General features: G+C 53.9%; 1 protein-coding gene across 1 annotated transcript in view; it reads left to right on the top strand.

Moving 5' to 3' along the window:
* Positions 1-533: 533 nt before the first annotated feature.
* Positions 534-22,980, top strand: part of GTF2IRD1 (GTF2I repeat domain containing 1) — a gene marked incomplete at its 5' end in the record, with an annotated part of 44,899 nt that continues 22,452 nt past the window's right edge. The window contains 11 exons of the mRNA XM_082328495.1: positions 534-656; positions 2,701-2,842; positions 5,772-5,918; positions 9,704-9,887; positions 10,970-11,280; positions 11,695-11,784; positions 12,720-12,803; positions 13,775-13,958; positions 15,267-15,292; positions 17,837-17,957; positions 22,288-22,325. Of these exons, the coding sequence (XP_082184621.1) occupies positions 534-656; positions 2,701-2,842; positions 5,772-5,918; positions 9,704-9,887; positions 10,970-11,280; positions 11,695-11,784; positions 12,720-12,803; positions 13,775-13,958; positions 15,267-15,292; positions 17,837-17,957; positions 22,288-22,325 (1,450 nt within the window). The remainder of the gene's footprint in view (positions 657-2,700; positions 2,843-5,771; positions 5,919-9,703; positions 9,888-10,969; positions 11,281-11,694; positions 11,785-12,719; positions 12,804-13,774; positions 13,959-15,266; positions 15,293-17,836; positions 17,958-22,287; positions 22,326-22,980) is intronic.

The raw sequence follows: 22,980 nt of genomic DNA, 5'->3' as shown, positions 1-22,980 counted from the left end.
GGGTATAGGGAGGGAGGCGCGGGGATGGCCAGCACGGCGTCCTCTCAGGGACACACATGTCACCCCCTGCTCACTGCTGCTGCCCACAGAGCTCAGGCACGGGAGCGCTCCGCATGCGCTTCAGCGCTGCTTCCTCTGGCTCGGCACGGCCGCAGCCTGCTTGCCCGGGGTATCGCACCCCACGGTCGCCCCGGCACGCCCCGCGCAGCGGTGGCATCTCCCCGAGGGTGAGTCCCGCGGGCGGAGGTGACCTGGCCACTGCTGGGACACGCAGCATTGGCCCTGGGCTTTGGTTATGACTCGACAGCGTCCATAATTATCTGCCTTTAGCAGAGGAGGCGTGAGGAACATGCAGTGCAGGCTGGCCCCGGCCTCTCTCCGTGCCTCAGTTTCCCCTGTGTACCCATGCCGGTATGGTGCCGTAGCCCACGGCACACGCTGGCGTTGGGCTGCGCCGGCGATGCTCAGTGCCGGCTCTCCATTAGCAACAGCAATGCATATACCATTTTTTATTTTTCTGTTTTCAGGTGAATATGGCCCTGGCAGGGAAGCCTTTAGACGTGACTCTCAGCACCTCCAGAGCTGACCAGTGGAATATGGTTTTTCCCCAGAAAGACGAAATCATCACCAGCTTAGTGTCTGCCTTAGACTCCATGGTAAGAGGCCGGTGGCGTCCCTGTCCCCCTCCATCGTTTCGCCTCCCTTTAACGGGGCTGGCTGGGAGCAGGGCTGAAGCAGGAGGGCAGTCGAGCTCGTCCCGCTCCCCTCCGCTGCCGGAAAGCCCAGGGAGCTGCTGGAGCTGGGAAATAAAAATCCTCTCCTGCCCTGACAGCCGTAAGGATCATAAAGTCAGCCCAAGTTAATCTCAGATGTGTATTGTTTTTCCATTAATATTTATGTTGGTATCAACTGAATGTAGGGTGGTTGAGGTGGGTTTTTTTTCTTGATGTTTTACCAATGTTACCGTGAGCTTTTACACAACAGGAGAACAATGGCTTTTATCTCCGAGAACAAAGAAAATAACTTTCATATTTTTTGACGTAGAATTCCCGATGGAAACCTTGCCTCAGTCAGCCATGCTTACATAAACAAGATAACTGTCTGGATTAAGTCTCGTGGACCAGAGCTAATCTTATTTTTAACTGTGAATGTGATCAAGAAGCGAAAGCGGGTGTGTAGTAACGACTGTCTAATGCAATGCGACGTGCTAAATAGCCCTCCCTTTTTAAAGCCAAGTCATATTTAATGTATTTATCTTGGATGCGTCTTCTTGTCTATGCAGGTAGGGGTTTTTTTCACTAATTCTGATTGCCTTCTTTTTGACCATCACCGCCCCACTAAGGAGCAGGTTCCCCAGAGCTGACGCACCCCAGGCAGCTTTGATGATTTATATACGTGCCATCCTGTACAGCAAATCGTGTTATCATAGTTTGGCTTCTTAATGAATATACATTATTCTGCAGTCCTCGTTACGTGCTGACACCAGGACCAGGAGGCCACGCTGCTCCTGAAATTCAGCCTTTATCCCAGCGCTTCACCGTGGCCGGGCTCTGCGCCCGCTGAAGCCTGGCTGCCTGCGTGCGTGATCAATAAACCATGCGGCCACGTGCGCATCGCCAAGCGGGCTTAGGGTTTGGATTTGGTCTGCCTCCAAATCTCACATCCCCTAGATTTTATATTTGAGTGTTGGGCTGTTTGAGCAAAGTACTTTCATTTGCTCCTGCGTTCTTGAAAGGAGGTTTCTTAAAAATATCTGGTTTTGAGGGTGTGATTTAATACCCTCTTCTCGAAGAAGATGAGCAGGAGGTAAAATGACCCAATATAGAGACTGGTTTAAGCCCACGCAAATCAAACTGTCTGTAAATGCATGCGGGGAGCTGAAGGTAGCTCCAGGGGGTTTGGTCCCTGGGCAGCTGCTTTCCCGCTCCCTCCCCGGCTGCCAGCATCCTGCGGCCCCTCCGCGGTGCCGGGGGCGGGCGACGTCTCGAACCGGGGCTGACGACGGGAAAAGCTCCCCTCTTTTACCCATTTAAATCATGACCTGGGAATAGCGTCTTCATAGCATCAGTGCTGTAGCTATGGGAATATGACTCAGGCTGCCGACACTGCGTAACTATTATAATACAAAAAATAATAATAAAAATGCATATATGTGTGTATTATGTAGAGCAGGAAGCGCACGTTACATAAAGTGGATTAATGGAGGAAGCCTTTTCCATCTCTTTAATGTTTTGCATAAGTGTACAAGAAGAATCGTTCGACTAATCCAGACTTTGACCATATTAGTGTTCTGCAGCTGAAATAAGATTCCCGTGCTCCTTATTTCATTAGAGCTGGTGGAAAAATACAAATGGTTGTTGGTTTGTTTTGTTTTTTTTTTTTTATTACTGGAATGTTTTCTTTTAAAGAAATACTATAAAATGTTTACTTTTAGGATAGGAAGAAGTGAAGTGAAATGATGGGTAAATAGTTCTTGTTTTCCAGCAAAGCGTAGCTCAGCCGGATACCTTTCTGGAGCTGTAAAGTTGCTCAAGTGTTTAGGGAATGTTAAAAAACCTGTGAAATTCTGCCTCAAACCAGAACATGGCTTTTGATGGGGGGATCTTTTGAATGGGAATTAAAAAAAGCCCACTGAAAAATGGCAGGGGGTGCCAAGCGGGGATGCTCCCGCAGCCGCTCTGACCGGGTGCCTCCCCGCAGTGCTCGGCGCTTTCCAAGCTGAACGCAGAGGTGGCCTGCATCGCCGTCCACGAGGAGAGTGCCTTCGTGGTGGGCACCGAGAAGGGACGGGTCTTCCTCAGCGCCCGCAAGGAGCTGCAAGCCGACTTCCAGAAGTTTTGCAGTGAGTATCCCCACCGGCGTGGTCTTTTCCCGTGCCGAGGCTGGTGCTCCAGTTGTGCCAGGCAGGACCCCCGCTGCGCACAGAGGGGTTGTGGTTTGGGGAGACACCACGGTGCTGTCTGTCCGTGGGGCTGAGCGGTGTTTAAAGTGATGGAGAAAGCGGGTGGGAACCATGGCTGGACCCTCTCCCCTCCCAGAGAGGGGACCACACGCCCCAGCTCTCCTCTCTGAAAGCATCCCTGGGGTGGCACGGGGCTGGATGGCTGCTCTGCTCCCCCAGTGCTGTCAGCCTACAGCAACACTGCCGGTGCGCTGGAGGACTTAGCAGAAATAGTTTGTCCTAGTGATCCCCCAGGAGCAGAGAGGCTTTCTTGGGACAAGGCTTTTTTCCTGCTTTTGGAAAGACAGGGATGGATTTGGGAGCTAGGTGTGTTGGTTGCAGAGCTGCTTATTTTTTTGAGGGGCTGACAGTGGTGAAAGGATGACTTGAGCAAGAGCCGTGGTCCCCCAGGTCTCAGACTGGGCTCACCAGGTATCGCAGGGACGGGTGTGACCAGCGGCAGCCCTGCGTGTGGTGAGGCCGGCACCCAGCCCTCTGTGCCGGCTCTGTGCCCCTGCCAGCTCTCCAAAAACAGCCTGGGAGCTGAGAGACAAGTGGGAGCCGTGCTGCGCGCGGGACCTGCATCTCTTGGATGGCATCACCCCCAGCATGCCAACCACTGCTCTCCCCGCTCTGCAGGAGCCAGGACGGGATCTGGCTTTGGTGGTGCTGGGGACCCCAGAGCCTGGGGGACCCCAGAGCCGGAGCCGCTCGCACACGCTGCCCATGGTGGGATGTCAGTGGAGAGAAATGACCCAGCTGTGTGTGCACACACATGGTGTTGACGGAAACCATACTGGTGCCTAATCCATTGGAGAGATTGCTCAGGGAACGTTTGCTCTAGTGAAAACGTTAGTGCTGTAAAGCTGCCAGGGTCACTGTCTGCTCGGGTTATTCGCTGCACGTGTGCGGGGTGAGCCGGCACGGCTTTGCAGGAGTGGCTCCCTGCCGAGGCTCCGCTCTGCCCCTCCGTCCTGCCTGCTGTGGGCAGCTGCCGGCCACCTCCGCCAGCCGCCCCGGAGAGCTGCCGTTAGTTATCTTCTGCTTTGGTGTGTTGTGTTTTGCAGGACGGGAAGCATTTTGGGGATGTTTCCTGCATTCGTGGGTGGCTCTGCCTCCCCTTCCCATCACCCACGAGAGGCAGGGAGGTACCCGAGCGGTGAACAGCCGTGGGGTGGCCAACGGGAGGGAGCTCCATCTTACATACTAAATGCCAGTTGGGTCTCTGTAGAGCTCACAATATTTGATGGCCTTCTGCAAATCTCACTTTTAGAACTATATATACATATACCCTGGCAGGTGAGCTGCCACTCTGCTGGGGTGAGGCACCCGGCATTAGATCCCAATTCCCCTCTCCTTTGGTTTCATTTACACCTTTGTCAAAATGAAATGGTCACATCTGGTTGAAAGCACAAAATCTTGATAGTGGGGTTCAGGTGAAGCGGCTGATGCTGGAGACGGGGTGAAATGTGATAACTCTGTCTTGAATTATAAATGGCCCAGGCTCAACTCTGCTCCACAAAGCTCTTACAACTGGCATGCAGTGGAAAGCATCTCTGGAAGTGCCTCTGATTTATGGTCTAGCTGCCCCCTTAGAAAGGATCTGAAATAATCGGAAGGAGACATCGCTGGGCAATGTAAGAAGCCTCTTATCTCTCTGGGTGCGCAGACCTTCCTTGCTTGAACGTGCTCCTTTATCTGAACCTCTGGCTCAGCCTTTCCTGGCGCACGGGGGGAACTTGACAGTGATCGGGATTAATGTCAACGGAGGAGAGTTTGCGCCCAGCCGGGAGGGAGAGTCAGTCGTAGCGGGGTGTGGATGAGGATGCATTTCACCACCTTGGTAAACCACCCCAAAAAAGTTTTCCAGGGCCCATTTCCCCGTGCCGTGGGAGGGTGCGGAGCTTGCCAGGGGTTGCGCAGTGTTCGGCGGCTGTCCCCTTTCCTGTGGCCGGTTGTGCAGGTGCCCCGGGTGGCTCTTGCCCCCATCCCAGTGATATCCCAGCCACGGGCTGTTGCCACGGGAGGGACCCACAAGCTCCTCCTTGAGTGCCCAGGCAGCATCCAGGGCCAATCACCGGCAGGAGCCTGTCGAGGATGAAGAAGGAATTAGTCCTTCGCCACTGAAAATCCCTTGTGAATCGCTTTGGATAGAACGGCAATAATGCACTTGTAGTGTTTAATTTTCTGTGCGTTTAGAGATGCAAGGAAGTCGTTGCCGAAGATATGCTTTATTTGAGGTTTAATGGGGGAAATTAGCAGGAAATAGCTGGTATTACCGAGCTACGTGACGCTGAAGGGTAAAAAAGCCTCCAAGAAAGGCGGATTTTCTTTTCCTGAGAGATTGAAGGCTAAGCAGATTGAAACCAGAGAAAAGAAATGCGCTGCCCAATTAATCACAACAGTTTCAGTGCAGCTGAGTGGGTAAAACCAGGGAAGGGGGGGCATGCACAGGACAACCGATGCTGCTCCCGGCAGCGCTGCTGGCACCGCTGCCCGTGCCGGCACCTTCCCCTGCACATTGGGGGCTGCTGGGGGCCGTGGCCCCGTCCGAGCTGGGGGGCTGGGGTGGGTTGGAGACCCAGGGCACCCAACTGCCTGGCCAGAGGACTTTGCTGATGCCATGGGGGCAGTGAGGGGCCCGGCGCCCATGGGACCCCCATCTCGTGTGGGGTTTGGCAGGCAGGGATGCGTTCAGTCCTGGCTGAAGTTGGCGTAACCCGGCCGGCGGGTTTGATCTCTTCACAGCTGATCAGAAGCGCGCACGGCATCACCCGTGAACACTCTTCTCACTGCAGCATCTCCCATTTTCTCCTCTTCCCCCCTGCAGGAGTCCAGCAGAGGAAGGAGCAGGACGCAGAGGCACAGAAGAAGGCAAAGGAGTGCGGGCGAAGCGTGCTCAGGGTCTCCCCGGACCAGGGATCAGACGTGTACCTCCTCAGGAAGATGGTAGAGGAAGTGTTTGATGTGCTTTATAGTAAGAACCTTCACGCTTCCATTTGGGGATTTGGATTGCCCCCAGGGCTCGCTGAGCTGCCTGGCGCCGTCGCCGGATGCGGCTTTTGGCCCCAGCCTGGCTCCCCGGCGAGGGAGCAGGCGCCTGGCAGGGGCGGCGTGGTGGGACGTGCTCCTGCGTAGGGTTAGCGTTGCATTGAGATGGGATCCGGCCACTGCTCCTTCACTTTCCAGTGCCCCAAACTGGGCAAAAAAAATCCCCGTGCTGGGGGGAGCATCCTCTGTCCCCCCGGCCAGGCAAAGCCTCTGCCATGCCCTGAGTGTGTTTTTCAAGCACACCTTTATCCCTGATGCCACATCTACAGCACCTCTTTCACAAGCGCTGTGTCGGGGCTCTGCAGAGACTCGCTCACCCCTCTCCCTGGCAAGTCTATTTAAAAGGAAAAAAGATGATTTTTCTAGCAGGCGGCCCCGCAGCCCCGGCTCTGAGAGACGAGCTGGTGCCGTTCCAGCACATGCATCATCCCCAGCAATAAAGCTTCTGCAATTAAAATGTAGATGACCATATGGCTGTTGATATGTAACCCAGTGGGTTGCAGAGCTCCCTCCGGGCCCAATCTGCGGAGGCTCGAGCGGCGGCAGCGCCTGCTTCTCGCTCGGGAGGTCCCCGCTGGAGCCCCCGTGGAGTGGCTGGAGGTGGTGGCCGTGATCCCGGCTCGTCTCCTGGTGGCGCCTACGGAGCCGTGCTGGCCTGGATAGGAAAAGCGAGGTTGGGTTAGGAAAAGGGGGCGGTGAGCCCCAATATTTCCCCGTGCTGCGCAGCAGGTTGCATTAGCCCGGCGTGATGCTTTGGGGGAGTTCAGGCCATGTGGCTGGACCAGCTGCAGAACCGGGTGTTTCGCTTTCCTGGGTGCAGCTCCCCATCACCACTGGGGATTTGGGGTGAGCTACTGAGCCCTGCCAGGGCTGTGTGGGTCTCCCTGAGCCCGAAGCGCAGGCGTTGCCCCTGTTTGTGGGCTGGGTTTGGGAACGGGTGCTGCCACACGATGGGAGGGGGATAACGGGTGCTCCCACCAACCATCCTGGGCTTGTGCACAGGATTTGCTGCTGCTGGCTGTCGTTTGGCACTTGCCTCGCCAGCACCTGCCATGGGCTTCACAGACAGAAAGGGGAGATGGCATCCCTTCCCCCAGGGACGGACAGTTGCTGAGGTTTTCTGAAACCACTTAAAGGACTTGGAGGTGATGTTCTCATTAACAGAGGTAATCAAATCCTCTTGCTGCCTCCAAAAGGCTGGGCCTAAGCAGGAAGGAAGGGGCAATGCAGAAGAGCCAAGGGAACGGGGTGGGGAGGGCGTTTTGGCGCTGGTTGGATCCCCACTCTGAGCTGCAGCTCTCGTTCTCCTGCTGCTGGGAGAGCGCCAGGCTTTACAGGCCTCTTGGGAATACGGGAATTATTCATATATGACATACCATAAATATATAATTGCATAAAAACGCTTGACCAGAGTGCATCTGCAGGGGGGTGTACAGACCACGCGGCCCATCCATTGGGATGAGCCTGGCGATGCTCTTTACCTTGCTATGTGTGTGTGGCCAAGCTGGCCGGGTCCCCAGCCCAGGGTGGCCGTCATCGCCATGGCCAGTGGTAGTGGCAGGAGGAGGCTGGGCATCCCTGGGCCGGTGGTTTTGGCCTGGCGTTGGGTGTCCCTCTGGCTTTAGGTGTAGTTCTGGCATTGGGCATAATTCTGGCGTTGGGTGTAATTCTGCCTTTGCTGCCGATTCAGTAGGATCAGCTGTTTCCATCCCTGAGCTGCTGGATGGGGAAGCCTGCCGGGCAGATGCTCTCCACCCAGCGTGCCCACCGGGAAGAGCCTCTCCTGGTTGAGTGGGGAGAAATACTGCAGGAGATAGCAGGTGCCCCAGGGTGATTCTGTTTCCAACACCGAGAGGACTGTCAGAAATTAACAGTTATCTTTCTTATGGTTTTAGAGGGTTTTTTTTATCCTTTCAGTTGCCTCCCATCAACAGGGATTGGAAACAAAAAATCTTAGAAAATGCTCAGTCAAAAAGATCGCGTATTCCCTCCAGAGCTGGGTAATCTCTGCACCAACAGGATGACTGATTACCGCCGGCTTCTATTAAACAGGCATTAATGATGATTATTGTCTCTCTTTAGCTAAACCATGAGTCTCTGCACGGCAGCACGAGGCTTGGTGAAGGTCACTTTGACAGTAATGCATTCCCCATAAAAATATGTTCGGGGAGTTGTTGAGTGTTGGGTTGATAAGGAGCCACCGTGGGCATCGGGAGCTTTTCCCCATCACGAATGAGAGGCGATGGAGGGAGATGGAAAGCTGCTAGAGCCGGTGCATCGGGGCAGGGAAACCATCAGTACCCTCTGGGCTTGCAGAAAATGTACTCTCTGTGTTGCGGTTCAAAGGTTCGTCTTGAAACTTCTGTTATTGGCTTAATTAAAACATTATCCACCCCGCCTATAAGGAACCTTGATGGCTTGTGCAAGTCGCACGTCGTTAGTTGTCACACGTTGCTTCAAAGAACATGTTGGAGAAATCACTTTTAATAAGGACTTGCTGACAGTGCCACAATAAAGAAGAGAGAAAAAAGATAAGATTTTAAAGAAAAGCAGCAATATAAAATCCCACAGCTATTTCAAGGTCCTGTAATCTCCTCTGCCTGCCCCTCAGCCTGGAGACGAAGGCGCAGACACCTTGCCATGCAGCCAGATGTTCTGCATCTGGACACTGCTTTGCCAGACAGGTCGCATTCCTGCACGGCTGTTTCTTCTGCTTCGTGCTTTCAGCACCAGATTTATTGGTTGCAGTGACTTTGGTTGGTTTCCAAAGTAATTTTTCCACGGAGGGCAGCTCAAGGGTTTGGTCATTCCCTGAAACCCTTCAGAAGGGGGTAATTTTCCAACGGTGTCTTGCCTGGAGAGCACCGTAAGCATCCCCCGTTTGGGCATGTGGGCGCTTTAGCTGGTTTAGAAAATGTCTGTAGAGCTGCAATGCTCGCTGTTTGTCTTCTGCTGCCAGCAAAGGAAAAGCAGTTTGCTCCCAACTCCTTGGGGAGATTTTGGTGTCAGAGGTACAACGGAGCCAGCCCCGCATGGTGGGGACAAGGGGAGCGGGTGAGATTTCTGGGCTGCTGGAGGCGATCATGCAGCCAAACGTATTGATGTTTGTGCTGCCTGCGAATGGTGGGGTGGAGGGAAACTGTTGGGTTTTTTTCTTCTTGTCTCTCAAAGTGCATCAAGGCTGCCTGACAGCACCAGCAATCAAAGTACTTTCCATTCTTCCAGGAGGTAAAATAAGAAAACTGACTGAAAATAAGGTTCCCAGAATATCTCAGTAAACATGAGATAAAAATCAGCGCGAGCCCTTCAGCCTCCTTTGTCAGCTCTCAGCTCCTTCCCGGCTTGCCGGCGGCCACGTCCCTCGCTGGCACGTGTCCGGGGGGTGGGCTTGTGCCAAGTGACCCCACCTGAGGATTTTACTGCACAACCTGAAAGATGATCGGGTTGAACTTAGTGATCTTAAAGGTCTTTTCCAACCTAAACGATTCTATGAGACATCTGCTTATTGGCTTTTGTGAGCTTTTTATTAATTAGCGCTTTTAGAAAGGGCTTGGAGGGCCTTGCATGCTAAGCACGGAGGTAGGAAAAGGTTTTTTTTCTCATAACGTTTCCGTCGGGATCTCTTGCTCTTGCATTTACTCCTCCAGCCCGGCTTGGCCGCGGTCAGGGGCACGGGGTGTCTGTCGGTGTGTAACTCTGCCCCCTCCCCAGGTGAAGCCGTGGGGAAGAGCAGCGTGGTCCCTTTGCCATACGAGAGGTTCCTGAAAGAGCCGGGCTTGCTGGCGGTGGCCGGCTTGCCTGAGGGGATCAGCTTTAAGAAACCCATGGAGTACGACGTGAAGTCCCTGATGGCCATCTTAGAGCACAGCCACAGCATCCGCTTCAGGCTAAAAAGGTAATTTTGGGGATCCCCGAAGGGGCAGGAGGGCAGCGAGCCCTCGGGATGGCAGCTCTTATAATGCCGGCGGATGGCAGAGATTTTGCGCAGAGCAGGCAGGAGGATCCCTCCCATGTCCCAGCTTCTCCCCTAGACCCAGAAACCTGGGTCCAGCCATGCCAAAGCCAGCCTTGCATGGAGCTTCATCAGTGTTGGGTGGCTCAAGACCGTTTCAGACTCGTTCCTATAATAAGCGTGTGTAAATGTGTGCATTAACCGCATCACTTTACGTGTCTTCGACGAAATTTCTGCTGCGGCAAGCTAAGTGCTTTTCTGTCTCCAGAGGGTTTTCCAGTGTAAACGCTGCAAGCTTCCTCCCAGGTTGAAATGCGGTTTTTAACGCCAGATGAGGAGGGAGGCGGGGGACCGCGTCGGGGCGAACTCCCCATTTTGGCCACATTTTCACAAGGGGCTCGGTGGTTTTGGGTGCATTTCCTCTGTGTTTGCCTAGCTGCCAGCACCTTGGATCCAGTCAGAGAAGTGCTGAGCGCTACCAAATACCTCCTCTGAAGGCTCGGCACTTCTGGAAAATCAGGCTGAGACAGCTAAAAGTAGGACACGCAGAATTCGAGCCGTCTGTGAGCTCGCGGCCGCCTGTCTCGTGAAGCACATGGCCTTCCTCGGTCTGAAGCTCATCCCTGGGCTGACTGAGGTCCCCCTTGAACGCACCGTGGGGGCTGGGACAGGCAATGGAGTCAAGTGGTTACGGTCACACAAATATTTTACTCCTTAAACACACTGGGCCATGGAGCTAGGTGGCTTTGCCCTAGCTACTATAAACGCTTTGAACTACCATAAGACCAACCTGCTCCACTTAAAGAAGACAAAAATGGCGCGGGTGCCTGAAGAAGCTGGAAGAGGTTGGGTGATGGCTGTAATTTCTAAAACAGAGAGCCCGGCAGCCAGCAGTGCAGCGTGTCCCACCCTCCTGGGCACAGCTCTCCTTCCTCCTCCATATCCTTGCTTGTCCTGGTTTAGCAGTGCCACAGATCCAAACAAACCTGTTTTTTTTCCTCCTCTTCTCCCTTGGTTCCCCTCAGGCCGGCGGACGAGCCCAGCCGAGAGCCGAACCCCAGCGTCGAGTTGACTTGTACCTCCCTCGCCTCCAAGGGCAGCCGAGACTCTGGTGCCAACGGCCCCGTGGCCAAACCCGCCGGCCAGGACGCCCCCTCCGCCGTCACCGTCACCAACTTCTTATACGGCGTCTCGCTGCCGACCCAGATCGCCATCGACCTAAAGCAAGAGGTGTCCTCCGGCTTGCCCGGGCCGAACGCGGCCGGCGAGGCGCTGCTGCCCAGGCCCGCGGGAGAGCTGAAGGTGCCTTCCTCACAGGAGTACAGCGACTGCTGTGGTAATAGCCTGGAGTTTGCTCTCAGACGAGGGCCTGGTGCGAAGCCCACCCCCCCGGCGCTGACAGGGGACAGGCCCGGGTGTTTTGGTGGTCCTTGGATGAAAATCGGTGCAAAGCTTGGCCCGTATGGAGATAAGCAGACCCCTCCGCCATGCCGCGCTGCCAGCACACCTCCATTTTTGCCTTGAGACGCCGGGTGCTGCGCTGCGAGGCTGGAGGGGCAGCCGGGGGGACGGTGGGACTTGGTCTGGCCAGGACCCCGATGGGTTGTCACCGGCCAGGGTGCACGAAAGAGAGCTGGCAGGGTCGGGTTGGCGTCACTGGCGGGGGACAGCACCCGGAGGCTTGTTCGCGTGCCCGGAGCATCAGTCAGGCTCTCATCAGCCCTTTCTCCTTGTCTCCCCTCTTGTCCAGGACAGAAATCGTTGGTCTCCGGAGGTCCCCTCATCCAGAACGTGCACTCATCCAAGCGCATCCTCTTCTCCATCGTCCACGACAAGACCGGTCTGTGTCCCGCTCCAGCGTTGGAGGTGGCCAGCAGCCACCTCTTAGGGAAAGGTTTCCCCCCGGCCCCGTCTCTCCCCAGCGTCTCCCACCCATCCCCATGCTCTGCAGGGACCTGGCAGCGCTGGAGATGCTTCAGCGGGGGATTTTTTCCCTTTACTTGCTGCAACATCTCAGCATCGCAGCCAAGATCCCTGCTTGGGTCTGTCCCTGCCATCTCCACGACGCTCGGTCCTCGTGCACTACCAGCCAGCTGGGAAATCCCATCCCTGCTTCATGCACAGGGAACCAAGGCACGGCTTTGGGTGAGGCTGTTTGCCCGAGCTGCAAACAGCAAATACCCACCGAAAGCTTGGCGTTATTTCAAAATAACTGAAACCCACTAACCCCGCTGTGATTCTGCAGCGGTGCCCGGGGGGATCTGCCATGGGGAGGAGACTTTGCCGTTTCATCACCTCCACCCCACCCAAGGGAAATGCAACCTAAAAATGCTGACGTGTTTACAGCAAAACCCTTCCCTGCCTGCGTTAAAAAAAAAAAAGAAAAAAATACGGGTGGGAAAGTTGGGAAAGAGAAGGAGATGAAAAAGCTCCTTTGTGAAATGGCCGTGCCTTTCAAAGATTCGTTTCAGGTTGAGTTTGCTCTGTCCCGGAGGGTCTTTCATTTCAGGGTTGAGAAGTTTTATGGGGTCATTTCGTAGGAATCTGCTTTGCACATGCACGGCTGCAGGGGAGGTTGCTTGGGGCTGGGGCTGGGGCTGGGGAAGCCCAGACCTTATCTGCCAGCCTGGCAGAATCCGCTCAGGAAGAGGGAAATCATTATTTTTAAAGCAGCAAACTCTTGTTCCTGCTTCCCAGCGCTTCGCGCAAGAAAAGTGCATCTGCTGTGTACGAACCATATGGAAGTTCCTTATTTCTTATCTTTTGTTTTGATAGATAAGTGGGACAGTTTTATAAAAGAAACTGAAGATATCAACACCCTTAGGGAGTGCGTGCAAATTCTGTTTAACAGCAGATATGGTGAGTAGGAGTTAATATCCCATTATGCATCTGCAGCGCTTGTGGTTTGCATATCATTATATAGCAATCATTTTTGTTCCCTAACACAGCAGCAGAAGCCATATGCTAGAGCTCCCTTCTCTTCCTAACACATTTAGCCCAGCAGCTCCCAGTCTCTGGGTGTCTGCTGAAGGTTATGTCAATATTTCCATTTGGAGCCCCCCCCACCGTCGAGGAATTTATAACTGGGCTGTAAAACAGCCCCGGTTTGAAGCGTGGCACGCCGGGTCAGAGCGCACGGGCACTGCCGGCGCTTGTGGGCGAGGGAGAGCGGTGGCATGCGGCCGTTTTAAATTAACGTGGCAGGGGAAAAAAGAAGCTTGTCCTTATTGCAGCTGCTTTTTTCCACCTGCGCGGCTTACGGGTGTCGCTGGTGCTTCCCTTGCCATGGGCAGTGCTTTTGGGTTCGTTCCTGGGCGTTTGGGCAGCTGTAAGCTCAGGAAATTGGTCGGGAATGGGTGGCGGGCTGGAGGTTGTCGCCTGTACCATCATCATGCTGTGTAATATATGAGTTATAGATGGGCTATAGATATGTGCTATGTCACTCGTGAGTTATAGATGGGCTATAGATGAGCTCTGTAACTTATAAACTGTATATGTGCTATGCAGCTTGTGAGTTATATAGCTCAGCAACCTGCCGTGATTGAAAGGAGGTTGGGGACAGCACATGGGCCAGCTCACCCCTGGTTTGAGCAATGCCAGACGCGTTTAGGGGTTTTGGAGGACACCGTTAGCTGTGTTTGCTGCTGCATTGTCTCCCCGTTGTCCCATCTCCCACGGGCGAGCTGCTCCCGGGGCTCACATTCTGGGATGAGCAAAGGAGAAGAGGGCAGGAGGCACTCGGTCTGCTGGACTTCCCTTTATACCTTCATTTTATCATCTGTAAAAGGAAAAGCATGTGTTTAAGTGAAAACCATGCGTTCACCTTTCAGCTGAAGCCTTGGGGTTAGACCACATGGTCCCCGTCCCATACCGGAAAATTGCCTGTGACCCCGAGGCAGTGGAAATCATTGGCATCCCAGACAAAATACCCTTCAAAAGACCTTGCACCTACGGCGTCCCCAAACTCAAGCGGATACTGGAGGAGAGGCACAACATCCATTTTGTCATCAAAAGGTGGGTGGCGAGGCGGGCAAGGGGGACTGCGTGGCCTTGAGCGGGCTTGGGGATTTAAGCTCTGTTCCCTCCACCCAAAACTCATTTTACCCTTTTTTATGGAAAAGAGCTAAACAGGTGTTTTTTCCCCCCAAACCTCCATTTTTCATCTCTCTCTCCCTTTTTGCGAGGATGTGGCAAGGCTGGCCATACCATGGTCACCCCCGAGCCCCGTCACCCTGTCGCAGGTCTGTGCGGGCATTGTCGGTGCCACCCTAAGCATTTTGGGTGGTAACGGGACCCTCCGATCGCGGCACGACGCTCTCCAATGGCATTTGGCGGATGGGAGCGGTGCCTCTGGGTGGGAGGAGGAACACCCATATTCACGCTGCACGGGGATTCCCCTCCACCTTGTTTTGTGGTGATCACTTATGGATGTCCTGTATGTACGATGATGAGGATGTATCGCCTACAGGCAGGGCCTCGTGTCTTGGTGTCTGCGTTTGCACTGGAGTAGGAGGAGTGGACGCTTTCCCGGTTATCTCTGCGCCGTGCAAGCCCTCTTTGCTTCTCCGTCAGGAAAATCTGCTTTATAATCATCTATTTATTCAATCCCTGCCTGTGCAGTGTGTGTGTTGTTCCCCTGCTAGAGGTGTGAAACTGTGGTGCAGAAAATGCCCAGCTAAGGCTCCCGAGGGGGCTAAAATCACCGACATCAACAGGACTCAGGCATCCTAAAAGGAATTAGCTTTCCAGATGTCGGCTGGTGGAGGAGCTGCTTTGTCCCGCACCGCTCGGGCTGCGCTGGGCTGGATCCCGGGACGTGCCCCTGAACACGCTTTGCTCCCATGAGTACCTTTGCATGGAAGTTGTGGGTGGCTCCAAAATACAATATTGGGGACAAAGGTGACATCCCCAAGGCTGTGTGTGCCAAAGCGGGAGAGTGTAAACACTGCAGCCCTATGCTGGTGGCATCTGGTCGATGGTCTACGTCGCGAAGTGAAGGTCCAGCAGCAGCTACTTTGGTCCCATCGTCTCTTTTGGTAAAGCCAGCCTGTAGCAGCCTCATTTAATAAGTTAATCAGATGAAGAGAATGATTTATAAGCAGATTTAAAGGTGCTTTACTTAAAAAGTATATGCTGTAAGGTTGCTTGGTTGCACAACAGGCTAAAAGGCTTTTTTTTTTTAGCCGAAAAATTCATTCCCTTTTTTTAGGGAATGAATACAATTACCATTTTAACTTGGTTTAATGCTGTTCATTAGTAAAACCTAAAATTCAGTCATTAGAAGCACCTATTTCTAATCCCTTTTTTTTCCTTTCCTCCTAGGATGTTTGACGAGAGAATTTTTACAGGTACGTTCTCCACGTCCTTTGATTTATTGCCCACAAAATTGAAAGATTATCCAGAGAGGCAGAGTTGAAATAACGTCACCTGTAAGCAGGAAAAGTGCAGGACACTTGCAGTTATGCTCAGTGAGGAGAAGCCTTGCCCGTGCCCTACACGCAGGCGTGCTGAGATTGCCTTTGCCTGGGGTCGGTGCAAGCACTGCGCGCCCCTTAAATAGCGTTTGAAGGTTTAAGCGAGCAAGCCCCGGTGTGTGAGGCTGGGCTGGCTCCCTGCGCCGGGCTGAGCTGCAGCTACAGGCAGCACACGGCGTGTTTCTGTGCTTCAGGACAAAGAAAAATCACTGCTGGGGTCCTCACTGGTAAATTATTCTCTGGTTTTGGCTGGGAATTGCTAGCATGATCCAGCCGCTGACTGTTTTTAAAAGAAAAACAACTGAAATCCATGTTTTCAGTGACAAAACCCTGAGAGGGGGTTTCTTTGGCTTTCTTTGCCTCGCGTTTTTACTCCTTTTGGTTTGAGCTGGAGAAACCAGGCTAAGGGCTTCTTGGCAAATAACAGGAGACAGGTATTGGTGCGGTCCGACCCGACCCTTGTGCCAGCAGCTACCCCCATCCCACCGCCCTGATACCCGCCTGAAATATGGCACTGCACCCGAACTTATCACCACCCAGCCCTGCTCCCGGATCGCCTGGGCTGGGCTCACAAGTAAGGACCTGTTTTGGGGTGGTGTTTTTTTTTTTTTCCCCAAGCCGCCAACCCCTCACACTGGCGGCTTTCCCAACACCACCTTCTTCTCTGACATCTCCGTCGGTCAAATTAACCCCTGTGGCCCCACGACAGCCCTGACCCCAAGGGTGATCCCTGGGGATGATGACACCAGAGCCACCCAAAGGGGACCTCCAGCAGAGCCTGGAGGGGGTCCTACCTCCATGGAGGGGGTTTCTTTGTCTCCAGCCCAATTAATGACTTTTTTTTTCAAGAAAAGGATTTTTTAAGCTCTAACCCAGCCCCAAGGGATGGAGCACTGAACTGTGTCTTGGGATGCTTGGATTTTCCTTGCAAATCCATCACGGTTGCGCTGTATCTGGGGGGAGGCATTGCATCTGTCTGTACATCAGCTCAAGAGCTGCTGATGGAAAGCGCCGTGCTATGAGCTCGGGGGTTACCTGGCAGGGAGGTCCAAGTGGAAATTAGGAGATGAGGCAAACCCGGGAGGGCTGGGGCGGATGGCAGTTCCCCCTCCCCTGCCTGCTCCCTGCAGGGCTACCAGAAGCAAAACACATTAAACCTGGCTTTTTGTGATTCGCAGCAGCACATCTGACTGTGCAAAAAAAAAAAGCATCTGCTGAGTCAGGAGGTGCCATTTTTGCAAAGACACTATTTTCTGAGTGGAGCTGTATTTTAAATTGCCGACTGCGAAGTATCCCAAAGCTTCCCCATACAGTTTTGCTCACCCTTTAATTAAAATACCCACCACTGCTAGGAAACCTATTTTTGCTATTCCCCTGGGTAGCAGCTTCAGGCAGGCTTCGCTGCTGCAAGAACAAGATTTGGTCCATAGAAAGCACAAATTAAAAGGAGCCTTTTGGACTGTCAGTAGATAAATAGTGTCTTTAAGGCTCTATGTTGCTGCTGGTCCCATTGCCAAAGCCCTGCCCTTCCTTGCAGGCTGGAGCCGAAAGGAAACAGGCTTCATGTTCCCGTGGACGGGATGTTTTTGGAAGGGTGGGGATGTTGCAATGGCACTTTGAGACCAACAAAGGGCCTTTGGCAGCAGCTATTTAGCAAGACACCTGCATGGTTTCTGCAGCCTCGCGGCGTAATTTGTAATTTCGTTCCCTCCTTCCCCCAGCACTAATCCTTCAGCTCTTTGCTCACCTTCCCTGCCCGATTTTCATTTCCTACCCTGCCTTCAGATCGTGCTTTTCATCTCCAAGGTCATTGCTGAGGCTTTGTCTCAGCTCCTTTCAGGTTGCTGAGGAACAGGGAAGGGAGAGAGGAGGTTTTTGTCCCCCTCCACGTCACTGCAGCAGAGGTTTCTCCTGTTTCGTGCAGGGCTTGGAGCTGTGGGATGGGGCTCCCCATGGCACCGCTGCACTGGGCTTTGCCGAGCTCCCGTCCAGCGCAGCACATCCCCTGCCTTGGGACAGGGGGCTTCTTGCTTTGGGGCTTGCTCCTGCAGTGCTGGTCCATGGCCCTGGCCATACCTGCATTTCCTAAGCCTGGTCCCCACCTCTCCACACCCTGTCCCGGCAGCCAGCCCTTTCCGGAGATGCTCCAGCCCCAGCAGGGCTTCCCAGCACACACTTAGTTATGCAGAAGTTTAAGCAAGCATCTTGCTATTATTTTAACATGTAAATCCGATTAAATCTGCACCCTTCTCTTTGCAAGCAGGTGACTGTTGAAAACCTGTCCCCCACCCTGACCTCAGCTCTGGGACTAGAGGGGGAAGACATGGAGGTGGAAAAGCTGCATCATCGTTGCCCTCTCTGGTTGCTAATTGTGGTTTTGCTTTTCCTTCCAAACCCGCCCTGTGCACCCGGCCGCAGGAAGCAAATTTACCAAAGATCCAACCAAGCTGGAGCCCTCCAGCCCCCCCGGGGAGATCTCCCCCGAGCCGCACCGCGGGGCCATGCTGGACCTGGCGGGGACCTCTCAGGCCAACTGCAGGTAAGCGGCACTCCTGTCCCCTGGTCACCGCAAAGTGACATCCCTCGGGGAGTTATTTTGGGGGCGTTAATGTGCACGGCAGGTTATTGCTGTGCTGCCGGCTCGCGCGCCGGCTGGGAAGGATGGGCACGGGAGGGTGCGACGGGTGCAATTCCGTAAGCTGCAGCGTTGGGGAGATGTTGTAGGTAACGTGGTGGGAAGGCGAGTGGTTGTCAGGGCATTGCTTTCCTGCCTCCCTAAAAGCCTGCTGCGATGGTACAGCTAGCCGGCACAGGAGGAGACGGAGCACCCCCATCCTTTTGCAGGCCAAAATAGCAAAGTCACTGATTTTGGACAAAACTGATGAAATGGGGGCCGTGCCCAGGCAGGCTGGGATTATCTGCAGGAGCAATCTCTGGTGTTAAAGCATGGCCTAAGGATTCACCCTCAGCCGGCACTGTAACGCAGCATCCTGCTAATTAAGCGTTACTTGTTTATAAAGCTCACAGAGAGACTAATAGCGGATTAACGCATGTTTTAATAAAGGTGGGGTTATAGAGTTCAGCAGGGCAGGAGGCTTTTTATGAGAGTACCTGTTCCTGGTACAACCATGCCACGAGCTAGACGGGTTTGTAATGTGCTGGCAGTGCCTACGGAGCGTATAGCGTTGCTTTCCAACCCATGCAGGGAGATCCAGAAGGTATTTTTCTCTTGTGTAGCCCCAGTTTCCTGCATTTTTGCTTCAGCTGATCAGAAGCAAGGTAATATTTAGCCCCAACATTTACCTTTAAAATCACTTTAAATAAGAGAAGTGGGGCAGCAGTTCGTAGCAGTATAACTGATGCTCGCAGGCAAGGCTGTGCCGCAGGGAAAGGAGCCTTTTCCCAGCCTTGCCCCCTGCATGGCCGGCTCGGTCGTGGATGGGTTTGCAAGCAGCCAAATGAGCTTTGCTGGGATGTCCATCCGCACACCCATGCTGGAGGCCTCCGGCTGCAGGGAGGCTCAGGAGCAGGGGTGTAGGAGCGAGTGCCCCTCAGCCTCTCCAGCTCAAAGTCTCGCCGCCCAGTGCTGACACCTCCACCAGCTGGGGCTGCAGACCGTGCTATGGGGTCGGTAATTTCTGCAGGCTGGGATGAGGAGATGGGGTAACTTGTCCCCATCTCCTCCATGGCATGTGTTGGGTTCCCCTCCCTCCTTCGGTCTTCGTTGACATGAACTTGTGACAGGTTGGAGTCTCCTTCTGGTTCTCCCCAGTGCTGTTTCGCATTTGTCCCCTTGGATGTGGCTGCCGCGTGTCTGTAAAGCTGTGCCCGCCTTGGGCGGGGGAACCTGCCACGTCGGCAGCGTTAGAGCAGGCAGCATGCGAGCGCGGTGGGGCACCAAGCACTGAAATCTCGCAGCTTTGGAGGGCAGACACCTCTTGAGCTGCCCAGTCCACAGGGCTGGCGTTCGTCACCCAGCCCTCTGGGTATCTCCAGCTTCAAAGGAGGGTTTGGGGCTGGTTTTACCCCACGGGGTTGGGATGGCTCTTGCACAGCCTTGCTGCCCTACTGCTTCAGGACACCACCGTGTCCCTTCCCAGGCTTCGTTTTGCTGAATGGCACACGCCAAATTCTTCTCATCCTCTCTTCCGCCAGGGATGGGATGCCAAGAGCACCCATGGGTGTCACTTGTGCCCCATGCTACGCCACGGTGATGTTCCTGCACTTTGCAGAGGCTGGGCCCACTTTATTCTACTGTTGGCTGCGAGTGCAATGCAAGCTGTGCCGCGCTGGGGTTCTGATGCAAGGCAGGGTCAGCCGTGGGCATGGGAGGGGGGTTAAGAGAAGCAGTTGTTTGGGTTGGCTTGCCTGGACCAGGTCTCTGTGGTGATGTTGGTTTGCTCTGTGCATTGTATGTGGGTTGAAACGGTCGGTGCTCAGCATGCAGGTGTCACCCCCAAAGGACAGCAACCCCAAATGCTGTGCTGGGGAAGCAGGGCCGTGGCAGCACGGCCGCTCGCCCGCTCTGCCGGAGGGAGGCTGGCGGCGGCTGCCTTCGGGCGTCCGTGCCGGAGCGGGGCTGGCTGAGTCACTCCAGCACCTTTCAGCAGCAGCGAGCTCGGTGCGCCGGCTGAGTCAGCCCTTTCCAGTCAGTTAAAATGGGTTGGAGGAATCACACCCCACGAGTGCCTGTTTCTCCCCCCAGTGATGAAGGGACTCTGGATGAGAGCCTTGGCCGAAGACGTCTGCGGTGGGAACTTGGCTGGGCTGGGTGCAGGCCTGAGGTGCTTCACTGGTGTTATGGGGAATTAAACTTAATCTTGAGGATCCCCAGCTAGGGCTTAGCCACAAAACCATTTCTCAGCCAGCTCTCGATTGCTCTTTGCACCTTGCTGAATCGCTCCGTGTCTGGAGGCGTTTAGACTCGGGGAGCGGCAGAGCATCCGTTGCGTGCTGGATGCCAGGGGAAATGGTGATGCTTCAAATACCACTGGCTTCTAAGCACGCTGCGGGGCTGAAACCTGGCCTGAGGCTTCTCGTTTTCCCATTCATTTGTTAACATTTGCAATTAGGACACTTTTAATTTTTGCCACAGAAGATCCCACTGTGTAGTTAAATTGGTGTGACTGGAAACAGGGAGGTGGAAGAACGGGATATTAGGGATGCTGTGCTGGTTTCTGCAAAGCAATAGATAGAGAACCAGCCCCTGCATGTCTGCGGGAGCGTGCCGGCGGGGCGGGAGCTGAGGTTTGCTGCTGCAGAGCTCCAAGGGCAGCCGGAGGCTTGTGGTCCCCATATGGCCCTCACTGATGCTGCACCATCCCCGTCTCACCTGCTGCGCTCCAGCTGTGGGCCGGGTAGGGGTTGCACGGTGTGGTAAAACCACTTTAGAAGACCCTCTGGGGGAAAAATAGGGTTTATAAAAACCCTGGCTGGTTTGTACCCAGCCGGATTCAGATCACCCTGCCCGTGGTGGTGCTGTGATGTGGACCACGCTGGGCTGGGCAGACTGCCTTCCACTGGTGTGAATGTGGCACAACCTGAAGATCATCCTGGGGTCCCTTTCAAATTTATCCCAGCTGTGTGTGTATATATATATATACCTTGTTCCTAATTTACACTGTGTGCGTGCATACTGAATCGGGCCACGGACCCCGAGGTTCATGTGCACCCCTGGTGACGAAGGGAATCATGAACTGCAGTGGTAGGGCACAGCTTGCTTTACCTGCCGCAGGGGTAAACTTAAATCTCCCCAAATCTCCCAGTGCATTGATAACACCTATCTGCAGGAAAAAAATACGTGGCTATTCAAATCCCACTTTTTTCTTCCCACAAATGATGAACCTCTGTTCCCTGGTAGGAGCAGAGCATTTCCATAGCGGTTCCCAGGAAAGGGCAGTGCCAGATGCTGCAGGGAAAAGGGCCAGATACCGTGGGGGGTAATGCACTCCCCAGGGAAGCCTCTCTCCCAAATCTCCCTAGGGAAAGGTTGGCTTTAACCTGAAGTGGGAGAGTGGAAAACCCTTCCCAAGGCTCCTAGGTAATATATACAGTACTTTCTAAACCAGAGATCCTTTTTACCCATACCACATTTAGGACGAACATTTCAAGAGCACTCCTGGCTTCCTTCGCATCGCCCGTAGTTTGTTCTGCTGACGCTGCTGAGTGGATTTAGGCAAGCAAGAAGTGCTTTTGAACATCCTCCCTGAGCCAACAGGGACGTGGTGCTGGCTCAGAAGGGTTTTCCTTCCTCCTGAAGGACCGGCATTGTGGAGGAGTGCGTTTTCCAGTGCCATTCCTTAGATCATTTACTGCCAAAGCACTGTGGTTGTTCTTGGTTAAGAAAGAGAGAGACACAAAGCAAATGCGTCCTGAGAATGCAAAGTAATCTCATTTGGATGCTGAGCACCTTGTGTAAATTCCTGAGCATGCAAAGTTAACTGTAGACGCAAGTTTGGGATAGTGCCCAGTTTTCAGGGGAGAAAAGCTTTGGGCAGAATAAATATTTACGAAATCAATTGACTTTTTTCCTTTCTCCCTATTTGCATTACCTCCATGAGTAACCACGTTGTAATGATGCTTTATGCACTGCTCTCTGCCGCAAAGGGATGGAGCCAACCAGGTTTCAGGCTGACACCAGGTTTTCAACCCGCAGACCGTGGCTTTCCCTTGCACCCACGGACGTTGTGCCGCTGCTGGGACCGTGGGTGCAGTGTCGCCGGGGACCACTCTGCAGCCTTTGCCCGGCATCGCAGGGGGCTGCGGTGTTTCTCCCTCCTGCCAGGATCAGTCCTACGCACACCGCAGGGTTTTAAGCTTTCCCTTTGGTTGCTCCATGACCACCTCTCTTGTCTGCCTTTCCCTTCCAGGTCTGAGAAGTGTAGTATTTCTGAAAGCTGTGAACCAGGTGAGGAATAATTTGTTTTCTCTTGCAAAATAGTGATCTGGGGGGGTGAGGGCACTAGAGAAAGCTGCCTGCAAAGTAACTTGGACGTGTGGCACCAGTTATTTGGTTGCCCCGTGGGGCAGTTCTCTCTGGATTTTGTCCTCGTTTGATAGATGCAGAGATGAAGGGTCTTACCCTGTGACCCTCCAGTTGGGTCCCAAAAGTGCATAAATTGAAATAACAAGACTTAAGCACACGCTTAAATGCAATGCTAAGGGAAGTCTTCAATCTCGGAGTTCCCTTCTCCCTAAAAGCTGACTGAGTCACCAAGAAATCAGTGGTGTCGGTACTCTGAGCACCGCAAATGAGAAGGAAATGCTTTTCCCCAGGTTTAGGCGCTTGGCCCCATTGAATCAGCAGCGAATAGGTGAAGCCCCGCCGAGCCCTGCTGTCCGGCCTGCCCAAGCTGCAGCTGTGACTCAGCCCCTTGCGGTGAATCAGTCCCACCCTAAATGAGGAAATTTATCCGGAGATAAGAGGCAGCTGGGCTGAGCACCACATGCAGCATCCTCCCAGGGCAGCCTCTGCGGGATGGCCAACGCGGCGCAGGCTCCCTGCCCGGCGGGGGTTCAAACCATGCTGAATTTTGCCAGGGTTTGGCTGGTTGTGCCCTGGT

Source organism: Platalea leucorodia, assembly GCF_965183815.1.
Source record: "Platalea leucorodia genome assembly, chromosome: 16".
In the NCBI taxonomy this organism is placed as follows: domain Eukaryota; kingdom Metazoa; phylum Chordata; class Aves; order Pelecaniformes; family Threskiornithidae; genus Platalea; species Platalea leucorodia.
Note: the sequence above shows the minus strand (reverse complement) of the source record. Positions and strands in the feature narration are given on the sequence as shown.